Raw genomic sequence first — 17,799 nt, 5'->3', positions numbered from 1 at the left:
TAATTATTATTATTATTATTATTATTATTATTATTATTATTATTATTATTATTATTATTATTATTATTATTATTTTAAAAAATAAAAAATAAAAAATAAAAACATATATTTAAGCCAATCATATTAACTACTTGGAAGATTTATTGACAAAAAGAGTATTCAAATCACACAACAAATTGAAGTGGGAAACTACCTCGCAATGTCCTTGTTTGGCAATCAGCAGTTAGCTCTTCAATATTAGTATATATTTAATATTTTATGCCCTAATTTTTATTCGCTATCCCTTACGTCCCGTATTTGGTTTCAACCATACCTATACAATTATTTTATTGACAATTATAATCAATCTTGACTATATTATCTTGCATGTGTAAACTTAGATCGAATTACCTATTTAAATACGCAAATTGAACATTCAATTATCTATGCATGAACAATTCTAATATAATCTTGTTTGATATATACTTTAAAGTATTTATTTAAAAAAAAAAAAACATTGGGCATTATCCCAATCGGGCAATGCGCCTAAAAAACTAGTCAGTCTCATAACAAATCTCATCATAACTAACTCATGCTATACGTCGAATTCATACTAACAACCAATACGAAATTATCTTCATGCTTCCAATTTCTCATCATGCAAACTGGATATATTCGACATCAAAATGCAACTAAAGCAATCATGCTCAATATACAATCTCGGTTAGTCATTCTAATATGCAAACTAGTGCAATACTATACTCAAATGCAATCTCGTGCAAACATTCTCATTATGCAATCTCGTGCAATACATAAGTATACTCATACACTCGTATGTAAAATAGAATACTTTTCTGTGGATGTTTCTTAGAGTCACGAAGACTCGCTTTCTTTCTCTTGAGTCTCTTAACTCGATATCTTTCTTGCTCAAACTTTCTCATACTTCTCATTTCTCTTCTTGTGCGAGTCACGTACTCCGCCGCAGTGAAGCCCTAGCATACGGTGCAATCTCGTGCGTCCGCCACCTCCGTAACTACGGAACCTCTTACTCGTGGGGAGGTAGGTCTTCACGAATCATGAATGGACCTAACCGGCTCGGCAATCTAGCCGGCCACATACTCAACTCGCCCACAGAACCACTCTCTTGGTTCTTTATCTTTCTTTCTTTCTTGCTTTCTCTGTGGAATCAGGTATCGTACTTTTAGTGTTCACACCCCCTAACCAGGATTTCAAGCCTGGCTGGCAGTCTCCAACCTCGTAACGTGGGAATACGCCGCGTTACATGATAAATTTATCGGATCGCAATATCCGTTACTTTCTCTTTTACTCCGAAAGGACATAGTCCAAACGGGCCCTCCAAAACCTCACTGATATATAGATAATGTATATATATATATCTCATGCACCAAACTTATGCATGCCACATCTCAACAACTTCTCAATGCAACAAGATAATGATATACCACATGCTCATGAATTTTTGAAAGTAATACTTAGGCTCACGTTGTCCACTTATGCACTTTTAAACCATGATATATGCTCAACAGTGAAACTCAACAATTTCATAAATCATGCTTGCTACTCAAAGCTTAACAATTCATTTCAATAAACACTTAACAAGTATTTAACATGGTATTGGAACTCATTAGGGACATGACTTACCTTAATTGTTGACAAGATAACCACATGTGCCTGATTGGAAAAGATTGTTAATCATTGACACAACAATAGGAGTACAGAGTCTATCTATAACAAAACTCTAACAAATCCTAACTGATAGAACAAGCTAAGTCAACTATTCTAAATACCACATATTAATCTACTATATAATATTACTAACACACCCCCTCAAGCACAAGGTAGATGGAGAGCAACATTGAGCCTGTCACGTAGAGTCGCGAACCGTGGAGCTGGAAGTGGTTTGGTGAAGATGTCAGCCAGCTGATCTGTAGTAGATACATAGTTAACAACGAAGTCTCTGGAGGCTACCTTGTCCCGCACAAAGTGGTAGTCAATTTCCACATGCTTGGTTCTCGCATGAAATACTGGATTAGCACACAAGTAAGTTGCCCCTAGATTATCACACCACAACGTTGCCGGTTCCCCAGAATGTAACCCGAGCTCTCGGAGTAAGGATACCACCCAAGTTACTTCATCAGACACATCAGCCAAAGCCTTGTATTCAGCTTCAGTGGAGGAACGGGCTACAGTACGTTGCTTCTTTGAGAGCCAAGAGATGAGGTTACACCCGAGATAGACTGCAAAACCACTTGTACTCTTCCTATCCACCGGACAGCCGGCCCAGTCTGAGTCGGAGAAGGCATGGACGCTGGACGAGGTGGAAGGAGTCAGCCGGAGGCCATAGTCCAGAGTACCCTTTATGTAACGAAGTACCCGCTTCATAAGTCCCCAGTGATCCGTCGTAGGCGAATGCATAAACTAACACAGGCGGTTAACAGCATATGCTAGATCAGGCCTGGTAATGGTTAAGTACTACAAGGCCCCAACAATGCGCATGTACTGTGTCGGATTATCAAATAGGTCGCTAGATGGTGTAACCGCCTTAGTGACTGCAGCCGGAGTAGATAGTGGTTTGCAATCCGTCATGCCAGCACGGCCTAGGAGATCCGTCATATACCGCCGCTGAGATAGCACCACATCATTACCTGCTGATAGCATTTCGATACCCAAGAAGAAGCCTAGAGTACCCAGGTCACGAATTTTGAATGCGGTGGAGAGGCGTTGCAAAAACGTGTCTATGAGTTTGGCATCATTGCCCATTATGATGATGTCGTCTACGTAGACCAGCAAAAAAACTCGTGAGTCACCTGTAACGAAGTAAAAAAGCGAGACATCCGTTTTGGATGACATGAAACTAGCAGATAACAAGAAATCATGTAGCCGCTTGAACCAGGCTCGGGGGGCCTGTTTCAAGCCATATAAGGACCGCTGAAGATGACACACATGTCCAGGCACAGCCGGATCTTCATACCCTGGGGGTTGCTTCATGTACACGGTCTCGGCTAAGTGACCGTTGAGAAAAGCATTATGGACATCCAGTTGCCGGAGAGTCCATTTGTTGGACACAGCCAACGAGAGTAACATCCGGACCGTAGTCGGTTTGACTACGGGACTGAACGTGTCAAAGAAATCTTCGCCCGCCACCTGGTTGAACCCTTTGGCAACCAGCCGGGCCTTGTACCGTTCAACAGTCCCATCAGCGGTGCGCTTTGTACGGAAGACCCATTTACACCCAATGATATTCATGTGCGGTTCTGGTGGTACCACCTGCCAGGTGTCATTATGCAGTAAGGCATTGAACTCCTGGTCCATAGCCTCACGCCAGTGTGCATGTCCCACAGCCTGGGAGTAACACGTAGGATCAACCACTGCGTTTAACGCTTGAAACGGCTCAGCAGTGTCTTTCGTCATATGACGCAGGCGCATAACAGGGTCTCAACTCTGAGGCTGAGCACGCCGCTTGCGAGTCCTAGCCGGAGCTGTGTGGATAATAGCTAACTGCGGAGGATCCCGTGCCAAGGGTACCGGTTCACTATCAGAGTGAGCCGGAACAGACGCCGGTGCGACATGCGGTGTAGGGGCCGGCTGAGTGATGGGTGCAGCTGCCCAAGGTAAAGCCGGTGGTGTAGACAGCTGCTGTGACTTGCCTGTAGAAAAAGGGAACCGGCGTACTCTTCAGATTGTCCCATCATATTTGCATCCGGGGTGGCGTGAGCTGTGGCTCCAGTGTCGAGATACCAACCATCAGCCGGAATAACTTGTGGCGCAGCCGGGATCTCGCCGGAGACAGCTACGTGCGCCTGAGCCGGCGGTGGAGTGTTGTACCGTTTGTAACAATACAATGCTGAATGTCCATGGGACCTGCATATCTGGCACCTCGGGCCTCCGCGACCACCGCGGCCGCCACGGTGCTGATTCCCGCCGCGACCACCACGGCTGTTCGAGCCACGCTGCTGCGGCTGTGGATGTCGCCCGCCTCCGCCGTTCGAGCCACGACCAGAACCAGCATAGAACGCCGTGTGAGAGGAGCTGCCATCTCCAGCCGGGTAGTCATCAACGAGTATAAACTCGTGCGCCTGGAGAAAATCTGACATATGCGAGAGGGTTACCGGCGTACCGGATGCAGTGAGCGACGTAGCCAGCGACTTGAGCTCCGGTCGGAGGCCACGAATCACATACAGCAACGCCCCATTAACGACAACGGCCGGCCAGCTTGGAGAAGAGACTCTACAAAGATGCCAGCACGCCTGAGATAATCCGAAGTGGAGGAATTCCCTTGACGGAGGAGCTGCATCTGCCCTAGAAGATTCAGGCACCGAGCCTGACTGGTGGAGCCGAGAGCCCCGGAGATGGACGCCTAGATGTCTGCGGAGGTGTGCCGTCCGAGAGCTAGATGAAGGACCTCGTCCGACATCGAAGAGATCAACAGAGATAGGATGTTCTGATCCTGTTTAACCCAGGCATGGTAGGCCGGGTTTGGAGTGGCTGCTACGGTGGTGGTCGTCGAGGAACCACCGGTCGACGAGGGGCCTGCGACTGTCTCCGGTGGGCACGGAAAACTGCCGTCCACATAACCCAAAAGCTCCTGGCCACGTAAAAATGGAATAAGCTGCATCCGCCAAAATAGAAAGTTCTTCAAGGTAAGTTTCATGGTGACATAGTGATGTGCACCAGCTAGGGGGTTGGTGGCGGCCAGCGAGGGGGCACCGGCGGCCGACGGAGTGTGCTCCGAGGAATTAGATGACATGGCGGATGAGAGAGGGTGGGAGGGGGTAAATTGTACGGTGGAGGTTTGGAGAGGATTCGATAACCTGTCTGATACCAGATTGGAAAAGATTGTTAATCATTAACATAACAATAGGAGTACAGAGTCTATCTATAACAAAACTCTAACAAATCCTAATCGATAGAACAAGCTAAGTCAGCTATTCTAAATACCACATATTAATCTACTATATAATATAACAGAAAATATAATATTACTAACATGCCTAATGTGAGAGATAAAAGTTTAGGTATGTCAGTTGTGGTGTTAAAGGGCATCGTTCTTGTGACTAACGAGTGTGGTTGACGCAGACACTAGGGAAAAAATATGGGCTTTCTATGTATCCTCAAGGTATGTGGTGTGTGTACTTAAGGTGCACCATTGTAAAACAGAAGGCGCGTAGTTACTGTCTTATAGGTGATGCATTTCCGTGCGTAAGTTGTGTTGAAGGGCGTTGTTCTTGTGCCTAAGGAGCGTCGTTGACACAGACAGTCGGAAAAAAACATGGGCTTTGTATGTATGCTTAAGGTACGCCATTTGTGCACTTAAGGTACACCATTGTAAACACAAAAGGTGCGTGGTTTCTGTTGTTAAGGTGTTGTGTTCCGGTGAGCAAGATGCGGGGTTTGTGTTCACTACGTGTGGCTAATGTGAGGAATTTGTAAACTTTAGGTGCGTCAGTTGTGGTGTTAAAGGGCGTTGTTGTTGTGCCTAAGGAACGTGGGTGACCCAGCTAAAGTGCGAAATTTTAATGCAACGCACAGAGTCGTAGAAAAAAAAAAAGCGAAAGTGAGAAAAAGAAGTCATCTTAACTTACAGGAAGACAACACCGAAAGAAAGCGAAAACGACTGGAACTTGTGTAATCTATGTACGCAGAGAATACACAATATGTGTGTGTGTGTGTGTGTGTGTGTGTATGTGTATATATATATATATATATATATATATATATATATATATATATATATATATATATATATATATATATATATATATATATATATATATATATATATATATGCGAAGAAGTGGCTCCGAACACGCTAATGATAGTACAACTCAACTATTGAAGTAAGGGGGAAGGTCAAAATTGTGGATAAAAGGACAGTTACGAAGAATTATAAATGAAAGACTGTAAGGGCTAACTGATAGAAACGAACGTGGTATACAGTAACACCTTCCAACCCTTACACCGCAGGCCCACCCACACAATACCAATCTTGTCGTGTAATGACCTGAAATTGAACGGCGACACGCCAGGAAAGGCAAAACAGGCATGAAAATTGCAAAAAACAACTAACAATGCGCAAAGCACAAGGAGTTCCCGCCGGAAAAAGTCTTGGGCAAAAATTGATTGTCTCGTTATATTATACATAGAGATATGCTTAGAGCATCTCCGTTTGTGGTTTTTTAGGGGTTTTTTTTTTTTTTTTTGTCAAGATGGAAGGGAGAGATTGTGAGATGGAAGAAAGAGAGGGTAAAAAAGAGAAAATTTTGATTTTGCAAAAAGTTGAGGGTCCGTTTACTAACTGAAAATTTTCTCCAGTTTTCTATTGGAGAATAGAAAACAGAAAACAGAAAACATGTTTACTAGCTCAATTTTTCATTTTGAAAACTGAAAATAATTTTCCGGAACGCTCTTAAAAACTGTTTTCTAAATGGAAAACAGAATCATCTATCATCTATTTGGTTATATGTAACCATGGTTGCAAAAATCGCGCCTAGGCGACCGCCGACCGCCGCGAGGAAGGCCGAAATCGGCCTCCTCCGCGGCCGGCCGGCTAGGCAGTCTAGGCGGCCGCCTAGCCGGCTGAACCGGCCGTTTAATTTTTTTTTTTTAATTTTTTTTTTTTGTTTTAAAGTGTTAAAAGTTCGGGAAGGCATAACTTTTGACTCGGTTGTCCGTTTTGGACAATTTTTTTTTTCAAATCGCGTATTTTTCGACTCGGTTGGCCCTCTAATTTCTCCAAAAAATGCTTCTTTTGCTCTTAGTTTCAATTTTTTTATGTATTTAGATGGTTTCAACAATATTCAAAACGATTTTACAATCAGTTATGTAAATAATTTGTAAGAAAAAAACTAGAGGAACCTTATGTTTTATTAGTAAATTTCACAATTTTAAATTTTAAATTTATTTATTTATTTTTTTTTAAAAAAAAAAACCGGCGCGCCTAGGGGGGGCGCCTAACGTTTTTTGCAACCTTGTATGTAACTATAACCACATTACTATGATTACATTTGTTATCATCTTCAAAGTAAAATTTATATATTCATATACATGACATTCAAATCAATATATCCAAAAAAATATTAATATTGTCTAAACTAAATTTGAGGTGAACTTACTATGTTATTGGTTCGGATATATCTTTTACTTTTTATGTTATATATAGATATAAATTTTGTTCGGATATCAAATGTAAAAATCTTACATATATTAGACTTTAAAAAAATTACATTTAAACCAAACATATGTAATAATATTTTATTTAAATATAATATCTAAAAATCACTCGAAATTAAACTTTTGTTAATTTTATAACGTTAATCTAAAAAAAATTTAAATTTGAAAAAATAAGTGTTAGGAAACAAGTTTTCTAAACAAAAAACAGAGAATAAAAACTGAAAAATAGAAAACAGAAAATAATTTTCTGTTAGTAAACGAGCGCTGAGTTTTTTGTGAGCTCACGCGGAGAGAGAATGAGGAAAAAGCAGCGCGAATCAAGTTAATAAAATTTTCGTTACATTCAGCATGCTATTTTTTTCTATTGGTTTTCTCTCTCTTCTCGAGCCATGTAATCCTGACAAAAATCATTAAAAAAAAATGCATGGCTGTTGAGGATGCACTTACCACATTTTACTTTATATTTTACTAGAAAAGTCTTAATTTTCATTTAGTAAAATATAGAGTTTATTTCATTTTCGATCACTCGTCACTCGACATTTCCATTTTCAACTTCAATTTGTTCTATTTTTAATCTTCTAAATGCTCCAGTTTTGGTCTAAAATGGTTTTAAGTAAAATGTGCATTTGAGCCAAGTGCACAAATAAAAGCATATTTCTCATAAGCAGGAGTATATGCAAAAGTAAATCAAATTTGTGATCTAACCAAAAACTTATATAAGAACGTACAGTATATTGTATTTACACAAAACAAACATGTGTCTTTATGTTTGTACCAAACTGCACCTAAACCATGCTTACATCTCTTCAGAGTGGGTGCAGCCTAAAAATGTTACACTATATAAGCCATTCCTACCTCTAACAGAGCAGCATGAGGTATGTTCAATGCAACTGGAGGCTCTCGACAATTTTTGTCGAGAAAAATGTAGTTCAAGATAAGGAATTGCTTGAAAAAGTTTGAGCCTTTACGTACCGATAAGTGTGGCTTGCCCAAGAAATAAGCAGTGCCCCTTTCTCTGGCGTCGATTAGTTCCTGGAGCTCCCTTCTCACGGCTGGATTCACCTCGGGACTGGGTGGAGGCAGAAAGAACCGGACCTTCTTTCTCTTAGGAGGACCAAATCCACTCCCACCGTATGAATCTATGAGAGGACTTCTTTGAGTCTCGATGTCAGCTGAGGTCTGTGAAACCTCATTTTCTTCGATTTCAGTTACTGGAATCAATGCTGCACTTGTACTAGGCCCTCCTAAAGCGATCATCCTTCCTTCAGGAGAGGGCGAGGCCATAGTTTCCTTATCATCGTAGTCATGTTCCTCCCGGGCAATGAATTCCCCGATTGAACTGATAATGTGCTCCTCGAAATCATGTGTGTCTCTCATGTGGTCACAGTACCCATATCGTACAATGCACCTGTAGATTTTGTACTCCTTGTGGCCAACCCTGCCTATAAGGTATCGCTTATTCTGGGGAATGTAAGGCACGGGTAATGGCTTGAAAGACACAAACACCAGAAGTTCATGAAATGCTGGAAGGTTGGTGATGAAATGGGAGAAAAAAGAAGGGATTCCTGTCACAATATCAGTGTAAATAAACCCGATACCTTGTACTCTGTTAACCCCCAGACCGGGGCTAAGATCTGTTAACCAATCCACCGCAACCTTGTTTTCTACATCAAACTCGTACTTCTTAACAGTGCCGTAGTGCCACGAGAGCATCGTCATCATAAAAAGTGAGGTTAGCACAAGTACACACCAGGTTCCCTTGGAAAAGTTCATCAAACTTGAGAACAGGTACATGGCTTCGACAGACCCAAAGGCTAACACAAAGCACAACGAGAAGAATAGGCTTTTCTCCCAGTAGAGCGCGATAACAAGTGACATAAGACAAGATGTGACTGACATCCCAGAAATAACAGTTAAACCTGAAAGAGAATTGAGTTATGGGGTGCACATAGAGACTATTGAAAATAAGATTATTATCTAAATTTACTCAACAATAAACCGCATCTTTCATATTTGGATGGCGAGGGAAACCTCACAACCCTTTCGCCTTGAGACCCTAGCTGGCAAAGGACCACAAGGAAGTAAACCAACCTAGGTTTCCTATAGCTAACCGGCTCAAATCAAGGGGGCACATAGAGACTATTGAAAATAAGATTATTATCTAAATTTACTCAACAATAAACCACATCTTTCATATTTGGATGGCGAGGGAAATCTCACAACCCTTTTGGGTGTGAGTAAACCCCCGCCTTGTGACCCTAGCTGGCAAAAGACCACAAGAAAGTAAACCAGCCTAGGTTGCCTATAACTAACCGGCTCAAACCAAGGGGGCAAGGATTCGAACTCTATTTGGATGATATTTATCATTATGTTAGTATGACCATTATGCAAATTATTCAATTTCTCCTCCCTATATGTATATGTATGAAAACCAAAATAATTTTGGTGATAGATCATTGGATTTTTTTTCATATGCACACCTGTTGCATTTGCAATAGTTGTTATGTCCCCCAAACCGAATGTAACACCTAAACTGAGGACCATTAGAATCCACGTGACATCAGGAATATAAACCTGTCCATATATCTTATCTGATGTGTGTATAACTTTGACTCTGGGGAAGCAGCCCAGTGCTTGACATTGGTTTATGATGGAAAAACTTGCAGTAATGGTTGCCTGGCTACCCACAAGAGACGCTATTAGGGATAATGCCGTGAAAACGTGATGAAGATCTCCTGAAATTTCACAAGTCAGAAATAGAAAATTACAAGTGCTAAATAAATAACAGTAATACGTGATAGGACTTACTACTAATAGGTAGAGATTCACTAAGATGTGTAACGTAAGGTGTTACACCTAAGTGGTTGGAGATAAATGCAGCTTGACCAGCATAACATATTATAAGGACAGGATATATTATTAGGGCAAATGTGACCTGCATTATTCCAAAAGTTAATCGTCAAACCAAAATATATAAGCTATGTCCCCTTGCAACTTGCAACCCGCTACCACAACTGTTGGGCAGAGGCCGATAAGGGCCAAGTCCAGCACCATGTGGCTAGGGGATTGTTGGGTGGAGGCCGGTAAAAGGCCAAGTCCAGCACCCTGGCTCTTGAAAATGTATGGCGGTATATAAGGAAATAAAATTGTGCCTTCGCTACTAGCTATAACTTTTGGCGTAAATGGTAAGGCCGGTAAAAGGCCAAGTCCAGCACCCTGACTCTCGAAAATGTGTGGCGGTATATAAGGAAATAAAATTGCGCTTTCGCTAGCTTTTGGCGTAAATGATAAGCCGCTTGATCCTAACAACAACCCACACCACTAAAAAACCCAAAAACCAAAACTCTGATTGAATGTAGTTGCAATACCAGTCCTCTAAATAATTTTCATTTTGTCCATACCTGGATGGATTTCTTTGAAAAATGCCCTAGATCTGCAAACATTGCTTCTGATCCTGGAGAACACAGGTTATTAACATGTTAGACAGTGGGGCTTCAAGAACAGATAGCTTGTCACTTCTTAAGGCATATGCCGATACAAAACCTCGAGATGATAAAGCAAGAGAAGTAAACTAATTTCAGCAAATGTGTCTTACCTGCTATACATAACGCAATGCGCCCTAATAGTTTCCAACTTGAAATATCTGCATTCCTAATGAACCTAACAATGTACACTGGAGAGACTGATCTAAGGATTGAGGGGTAACGGGAAATGTTATATATGCCCATCGTGCTGATGAAAACGATCCATATTATGACAACTGGAGCGAAAAGGAATCCAATCTTATGGGTCCCGTACTTTTGCAAAGTGAAAAGGCAAACCAATATAGCACATGCTGTAGGAACTGGGATATCTGTGAATATCATAAAAAGGGTAAAAAGTTTAAGACAATGTTCGATAAATGCAAACCATGTAGATGAAAATGCAGCAAATAAACACTGACACAAACTCAATAATGCAAAAAGTTTGATACACGATCCATAGTAGGAGTACCAGAAAATTTGGATTTTTGCTTAATTTAATGACATTATGGAAATATTCACAAGTGGATTATTATCTGTTAACTTTTGGAAGGTAATTGGAAAATTGTGCAACAGAGTGTTAGAATGAATAGCTAAACCATAGTGAAGAAAACAACAAATTAAACCAAAGCATTAACGGGGTGGAATTGTGTTCAGATTATTACTCACATTTTGTCAAATACTTGTCAATGGAGTCTGCCTTTTCAGAAGAGGCTGCTGCGAATAAAAAATAAGAAAATAAAGTCACGAGTTTTGCATTCATTACAAATTCTGCAAGAAATATCAATTCCAGCAATGTATACTTCTAAAGCTAATTCTTACACTCGCGCAATATCTTTGATATGGAACGTTTCAGAGTTGTGGTTGCTGACAACACTGAAGAGATAAAAAGAAATACCTATAATTAATAATAAACGCTACAAATTTATCAGTAATAACATGATTTAGCTCAAATATACAACAAAGGATGTTAGGTGAGACAAACCAGAAATAGAAGGAGTTAGAACTCCATCGCAGATTATTAAACAAGACCCAACCAGGGCAAGAAGCAACAGAAAATAGTGACAACTTTTATGTTTTTCAATTGCCCATCTCGCTCTAGTTCTCATTTTGATCTTAGATGGGATTCCCTCGTGATGCATTGTCTCAGCAGCAGTTTTATCACTTGGAAGCAGCCCGACTTTGGCATGCCTACACAGCAAGGAATACAATGCAAATGTACCACCTGCAATGATTCAAAACCAGAATTATATAAAATATAAAATAGAAGAAAAATTTAACAAATGAAGTTTGGGCGAGACAATGTCAGATTTTAACCTTCCCCCTGGTCATCAGCCTTCAAAACTATAAGTGCATATTTCAACAAGGGAATGATGGTTAAAGTCCAAAACACAAAGGAGAAGAGTTCATATATCTCCTCCTTTGATTTGACATCCTTTTCGTCAATTGATCCAAATACATATAAAGGAGCAGTGCTCAATCGGCCGTATACCACCCCAAGGCTTTGAAATGACAGAATAATAGTATGTCTCCATGTGTCCTGAAATTTCACAAAAACCTTGTGAAGAAGAACATTGATAATGTGATTGATGGTAAAGCAGTTTTAAGAACGAATTGGTTATTAGTATCATAGATCAGTCTCAACTACCATAGACCCAAGTTTACTGGATACTATTTTGAATTTGTATGCTTAAATATATACAGCCACCTGAATTAAAATACATATCAAGTAAAACTGCAAGCCACATGAAAATCCTCTCTACTTTTTACCCTGAGGGGTAAGAACTACCAGAGTAATACATACAATCCATGTAGCTTTTCTGTTTGCAATATTTCAATTCTGCCCATCCGTTTCAACTTACTTCAAAATTAAAAATGTATTCAAACTATTATAACTATGCTTCAAATTTTCTCCTCAAAATCATATGCTAGAATTTGTCAGAGTCCATAAATCAACTGGAAAAACTGCTAGACTGTATCGTACATCAAAAAAATTTCTTTTACACTGAAGATTTCAACAATTAACAGAAATTGAAAATCAGTTGTGGACTCAAGATTAGAAACGTATTCAAACTGTTACAACTCCACGCCCAGTTTTCTCAACAAATGGATATTTAAACAGTCATCATAACAAGAATTCATAACAAACCTACATAATAGAGAGAGAGAGAGAAAAGGAAATTAAACATGGGTAATCTGAAAACAAGTTGATTACCTTGTTGATAGGGTAAGAGAGAGATAAAGGGCTGAGTGGAGGATCCATAGTTTGAATTTGTTGAAACGAGCTACTAGTCCTACTGTAATATATCGAGTAAATTAAACGTGTAATCAAGCCTCAGAAACAGTGGGTGGCGATTAAAACTAGGGACTGTAGCAGACGACACAAACTAGGAGAGGGAAATATTATAGATTTCATGAAAATGTAGCTTAGGCGAATTGAAGGAATGGTTGATATTACAATGGCGTATACTGTAGTATGTAGTTGTAAAATTATTTGTGAAAGTAGAAAGTCAACAGAAGGAAGGCATCCTTTTCTTCTTGTTTTGAATGAATGCAGATTTGGACGGCCCGCGGTTCCCAGAAGTGTGAATTCCATTTCAACATCCCTGTCTGTCACTGTCTGATGAGTGATGGGCAGATTTGGATTTGGAAAATGAGCATATTTTATTTATAGGCTCCGCGTGCCTTTCCGCCTTAACGTTTCAACTCTGCAGTTTGATTGCAATTATTATACCATTGACCACCGGTTGTAACCGAGACTAGTGACATAAAGTACATTTTTTAATATGAAAAAATGGTACTTTTTTTATTTAGGTGATAATTTTTTCTCCGATATGTTAAATGGACATATTTACCTTTAAAATAAATATTTCATCTATTTTTTTCTCCAATAAATTATAACCACAATTTGGTTCAAACCGAACAGATAGTATAGCAACCAAACAGAAAGGTTCTGATGACAATTTAGAACCGGAATCCAATATTTAGAGTTTATTAAAATCGCGAACCAAAACTGTTAGTTCATGCTTTGAATTGAAAAAATGAAATACATCAATTGTTGAATTTAGAATATTTTAAAAATAAAAAAATAAAATTTTAAAAGAAAGTTTGAACTAGTCGTTCAAATTGGATCCGAAACCGTGAATCGACGATTTAAAATCAAAACCAAATCGCGGTTATATATACTTATATGTGAAAATTAGAATAAATGCAAAAAAAAAAAAAACAAAAAAAAAAAGAACATAAACTATTTGCAAATATTATATTTATAATTTTAAGTTAATGCTAGTAGTTGTTTTTTATTCGAACCTCCAGTTCACGATTTAGGATTCAGTTTTTTCAATTCATGATTTTAATAAACTGAAACCCAAATATTGGGTTCTGGTTTTGAATCATAACCGAAAAATTTTAATTTGATTGCTATATTGAATCGTGGTCATCCCTACGTATAAGCAATAATTTGTTGAAGAAGAAAAGTAAATAAAATATTTATTTTAAGGGTATAAATTTCTATTTAATATATCAGGGGGGGGGGGGGGGGCGGGGGGGGGGGGAATTTGACACTTTAATCATAAATGAGGGAGCTAATGTGGATACATAATAATTCAGGAATAAAAAGTGTTATAAGCATATAATTCAGGAAGAAAAAGTGTCATTTTCTCTTTTAATATATTAAATACTATTTTTTGAAGTTATATTATTTAAATACTAAGTTATATTTATTTGGAATAAAGGATCAAATAAGTCATTCAACTACAGCAAATTGCAATTAGTTCATCGAACTCATAAAAATTATAATTAGGTTCCCAAACAATGCAACACTAAAATATCATTTTAATTTTACTATAGTTTCATTTGACAATGTAACGTGATACGTCATTAGTTCACAATAACGGCAAAAAAAAAAAAAAAAAAAAAAAAAAAAAAAAAAAAAAAAAAAAAAAAAGGCATCGTGTTGGACCATGGTCTACCTTAAAAACTATACCGTATCACGAGTCTCAATCCATGAGACGAGTTGGGTCATGAGAATTTGAATGTTATACTAGGACTAACAATATGCCAAATACAAAGCCTATGATTTGGACTTGGAAAGACTTCCGTGATTACAAAGTCATGGCATAACATTGATTAGTCATTATTGTTTGTGGACACCTACCATCCATAGCTCAAAGAAATGTTATGAACAACTAAACAAAATATTCTATCCTCTCATTTAGTAAAAAATTGCAACCAAACTTTACGTTCATGTAGTGGTGATTCATACCTATAAAAGGGTCACAAATCATATTGTACCTATTGATATTGGTATGATATGTTGTATCATGTACTATTAAGTCCCCAAACAACCCATAGTCGTCCTTCATTTTATGCATCCCTCCAAAAAAACAAAAAAAACAAAAACAAAAACAAAAAAACAAAAAAAAAAACAAAAAACAAAAAACAAAAAAACAAAAAAAGCTACATAATCTTGCATTCCCTTCCACTTCAAAGTTAAAGAAAAATTCAGTTTCATTCGTTTGTCTCCTCCTAAATATCTCAATCAAAAAATTAAAATTTGTACCATCTAAAGTCTTCATTGAATCTATGCATATGGAATTGTATATATGCATCCTTAGAAGTAAATCCAACAAACAATGAATCTCTAGACTGATTTTTTTCTTTTAAAAAAATGAATATCATCCAATATGGTAACTCTACATCTCTACTCCTCTTCGGTTCTTTTAAATAAGTCAATTGATTCACATAAACATTTCTATGGGACCTAAGTAAATAGCTTGTAGAAGTTGGACACGTACAACTCATGATTGTGGTTGTTTACATGTTTGGTCACATTCCACCACCCATTATAATTGACATCAAATTGACACTATGCATTACATCATGTTCCTTGTATCTACCTTTGTATAAGACCTTAGTTGATTTTTCTGATCTTACTTGCTTTGAACCTAGCCTTTGAACAAAAGAAAATTTTCATCTTCACAGTTCGACTACCAACAACATAATATTGCTTTCCCTTCCTAGTACTAAATCTCATCCTAAATGCATAATCATTGTACATATCATATGCTTCTTCAATTGAACTAACTGAAAGGCCCAACAATTTTTGATTGATTGTAAAATTTAAAAGTGAACCTTTAGTGTTTCTATAAAGAACATATTGTGTGCAGAAAATGAAACTAGAAACACATCTCATAGAGATGGAATTGAAATGTAGTTGAAATGATACTATAGTGTTGCTAGAATGAGACTATTGTGTTTTGAAAATGAAACTAAAAATCATGTTTGTATAACAATTGTAGTGTTTGAATTAATTGAAAACACAAATAAATATAAAACCTAAAATAGATGAATTCTCATCATTTTCAAAAAAAGATGAATTCTCATCAATAACAATTGGGGAAGTAGCATCAACTGCAATCCAATGATTATCATCATCTGCAACAATAGAAACTCCAAACTAAAAAACATAGCTCATACAATAACGCATATTGTCGAATGAACCTAAAGTTTAACTAAAATGACACTACAAGGTTGATAAAATGAAACTAATGTGTGTTTAAAATGAAACTTAAAACAGAGCTCATACAATATAAAACATTATCAACTAAAACTGAAGTGTAGTTGAAATGATACTTCAATATTGCTAGAATGGAACTACTATGTGTTGAAAATGGAACTGAATAGCATGCTTGTGAAACAAATGCAATATTTGAATGAAAACACAACTAGACGCAAACCCTCGAATGGAAAAATTCTCATTAATAGAGTTTGGAGGAATAACTAACATCAACTGCAATCGGTGAACTCGCACCAATTGTGATCAGATGATTATCCTCAACTACAACAACAAACACTCCAATCCTACTAACATCAATTCTACTTGTTTTTTATATTTCCACTTGCTCGTGACTTCTTCGTGTCTTCAATTCTTCATCTTTATATAGGTGTTTGAGAATTTGTACATTGAAAAAAAAAAAAAAAACAATCTGAAATTTCAAACTTTGCCGGCTAATCTTGTGACACCCCGAAATCCAAATTCGATTAAGGGATTAATTAAATAATTAATCCTATTTCAATTGGTAATTTAATTCCTAAAAATTCTGAAAATTCAATAGTCGGGGACTAGTAATTGACTAGTCAACCCCAAAGTCAAGGTTGTACCTTAAGCTTTGTAAGGAGTTCCCTTGTTCCCTTACACCTCTTCATGTTAGTAAGGGTATTCTTGACTTTTCACCTTGTGTTAGTAATGTATGCTAACCTAGTAGAACACCCTCATTTCTCTCCTTACACTTTCCAAATTCTAGCTCTACCTTCTCTCTAAAAAGGTAGATAGCTTTTCTTCCAAGCCAAGTAGAAGCTTTGTCAAATCTTCAAGAGTTGTCTCCAAGATTCTACCTTTCATACATTTGGGCATCTAGGAGGGTAAGATCTATGTTCATCTTGTGTTTTTAGTGTTTTCTAAGGTGTCTTTTCTTAAAGATAGAATCTTTATGATCTTTTGGTGTGTTCTTGAAGTGGGTTTGGAAGGTGAGCCCTATTAGGAGCTTGGTGAAGTGTTAAGTGAAGGTTTTTGTCTTCAAGAGGTAACCCATGCTCTACAAAATCTATTTTGCTTACCTACATGATGATTTCTTGGATTCTACATGTGATTTTGCTATGAAATGTGAGTGTTTATGCATTGTCTTGTGAAAATGCATATCTAGAGCTTGTGTTTAGGGTTCTTTTATGCCATTGCTTGGCTATTCCTTTGATTCAAGTCATTTTGTTGTATTTGGTGAGTTTTGGCATGTTTTGGACTTGGAGTTGAAAATCCCCGAAGGGATTATTTTGTGCAGGTATACGTACCCGCGGGCGGAACGGCGGGTAGGCGTCCACCCGTCGCCCACTCGTGGGGTACAAGTGGCCGGTGGGTAATGTACCCGCGGGCGGAACCGCGGGTAGGGGCCTACCCGTGGGTCCATCCGCGGGGTACACTTCGGTGTATGTTCGGGATTTGTTCCCCGTGATTCGTTTGACTCGGTATTTGGTCTTTTCACTTCCCGTTGTTCTTTTGTGGAACTATTTGAGTGTCTTCTTGATGTTTCGTATGTCTAGAACTATATGGTAG

The 17,799-nt window shown here is 38.2% G+C and overlaps 1 protein-coding gene across 3 annotated transcripts; it reads right to left on the bottom strand.

Annotated features, from left to right (window-relative positions):
* Positions 1-7,871: 7,871 nt before the first annotated feature.
* Positions 7,872-13,272, bottom strand: LOC109159595 (potassium transporter 10-like). Of its 3 annotated transcripts, none has more exons than XM_019307705.1 (10): positions 12,907-13,272; positions 12,009-12,231; positions 11,677-11,916; positions 11,514-11,567; positions 11,361-11,408; positions 10,766-11,023; positions 10,572-10,624; positions 9,979-10,105; positions 9,651-9,905; positions 7,872-9,089 (listed from the first exon to the last, which is right to left on the bottom strand). In XM_019307705.1, the coding sequence occupies exons 1-10, from the start codon at positions 12,952-12,954 to the stop codon at positions 8,002-8,004; spliced, it is 2,394 nt and encodes a 797-aa protein (XP_019163250.1). In that variant the 5' UTR covers positions 12,955-13,272; the 3' UTR covers positions 7,872-8,001. The 3 variants fall into 3 exon arrangements, with proteins under 3 accessions (XP_019163250.1, XP_019163251.1, XP_019163252.1); XM_019307706.1 differs by having other exon boundaries at positions 11,361-11,405; XM_019307707.1 differs by lacking the exon at positions 11,514-11,567.
* Between the last annotated feature and the right edge of the window lie 4,527 nt (positions 13,273-17,799).

This window comes from Ipomoea nil, unplaced genomic scaffold, assembly GCF_001879475.1.
Source record: "Ipomoea nil cultivar Tokyo-kokei standard unplaced genomic scaffold, Asagao_1.1 scaffold2833, whole genome shotgun sequence".
Classification (NCBI taxonomy): Eukaryota; Viridiplantae; Streptophyta; class Magnoliopsida; order Solanales; family Convolvulaceae; genus Ipomoea; species Ipomoea nil.
This window is presented reverse-complemented; position numbering and strand designations above follow the sequence as displayed.

Bases quoted from the DNA above. Each gene is read 5' to 3' on its own strand.
- LOC109159595 (XM_019307705.1), bottom strand. From the start codon at position 12,954: ATGGATCCTCCACTCAGCCCTTTATCTCTCTCTTACCCTATCAACAAG. The intron at 11,917-12,008 runs GTTAAAATCTGA...GAATCATTGCAG, and splicing joins GGCTGATGACCAGGGGGAAG to GTGGTACATTTGCATTGTAT. The intron at 9,090-9,650 runs GTGTGCATATGA...ATTCTCTTTCAG, and splicing joins AACTATTGCAAATGCAACAG to GTTTAACTGTTATTTCTGGG.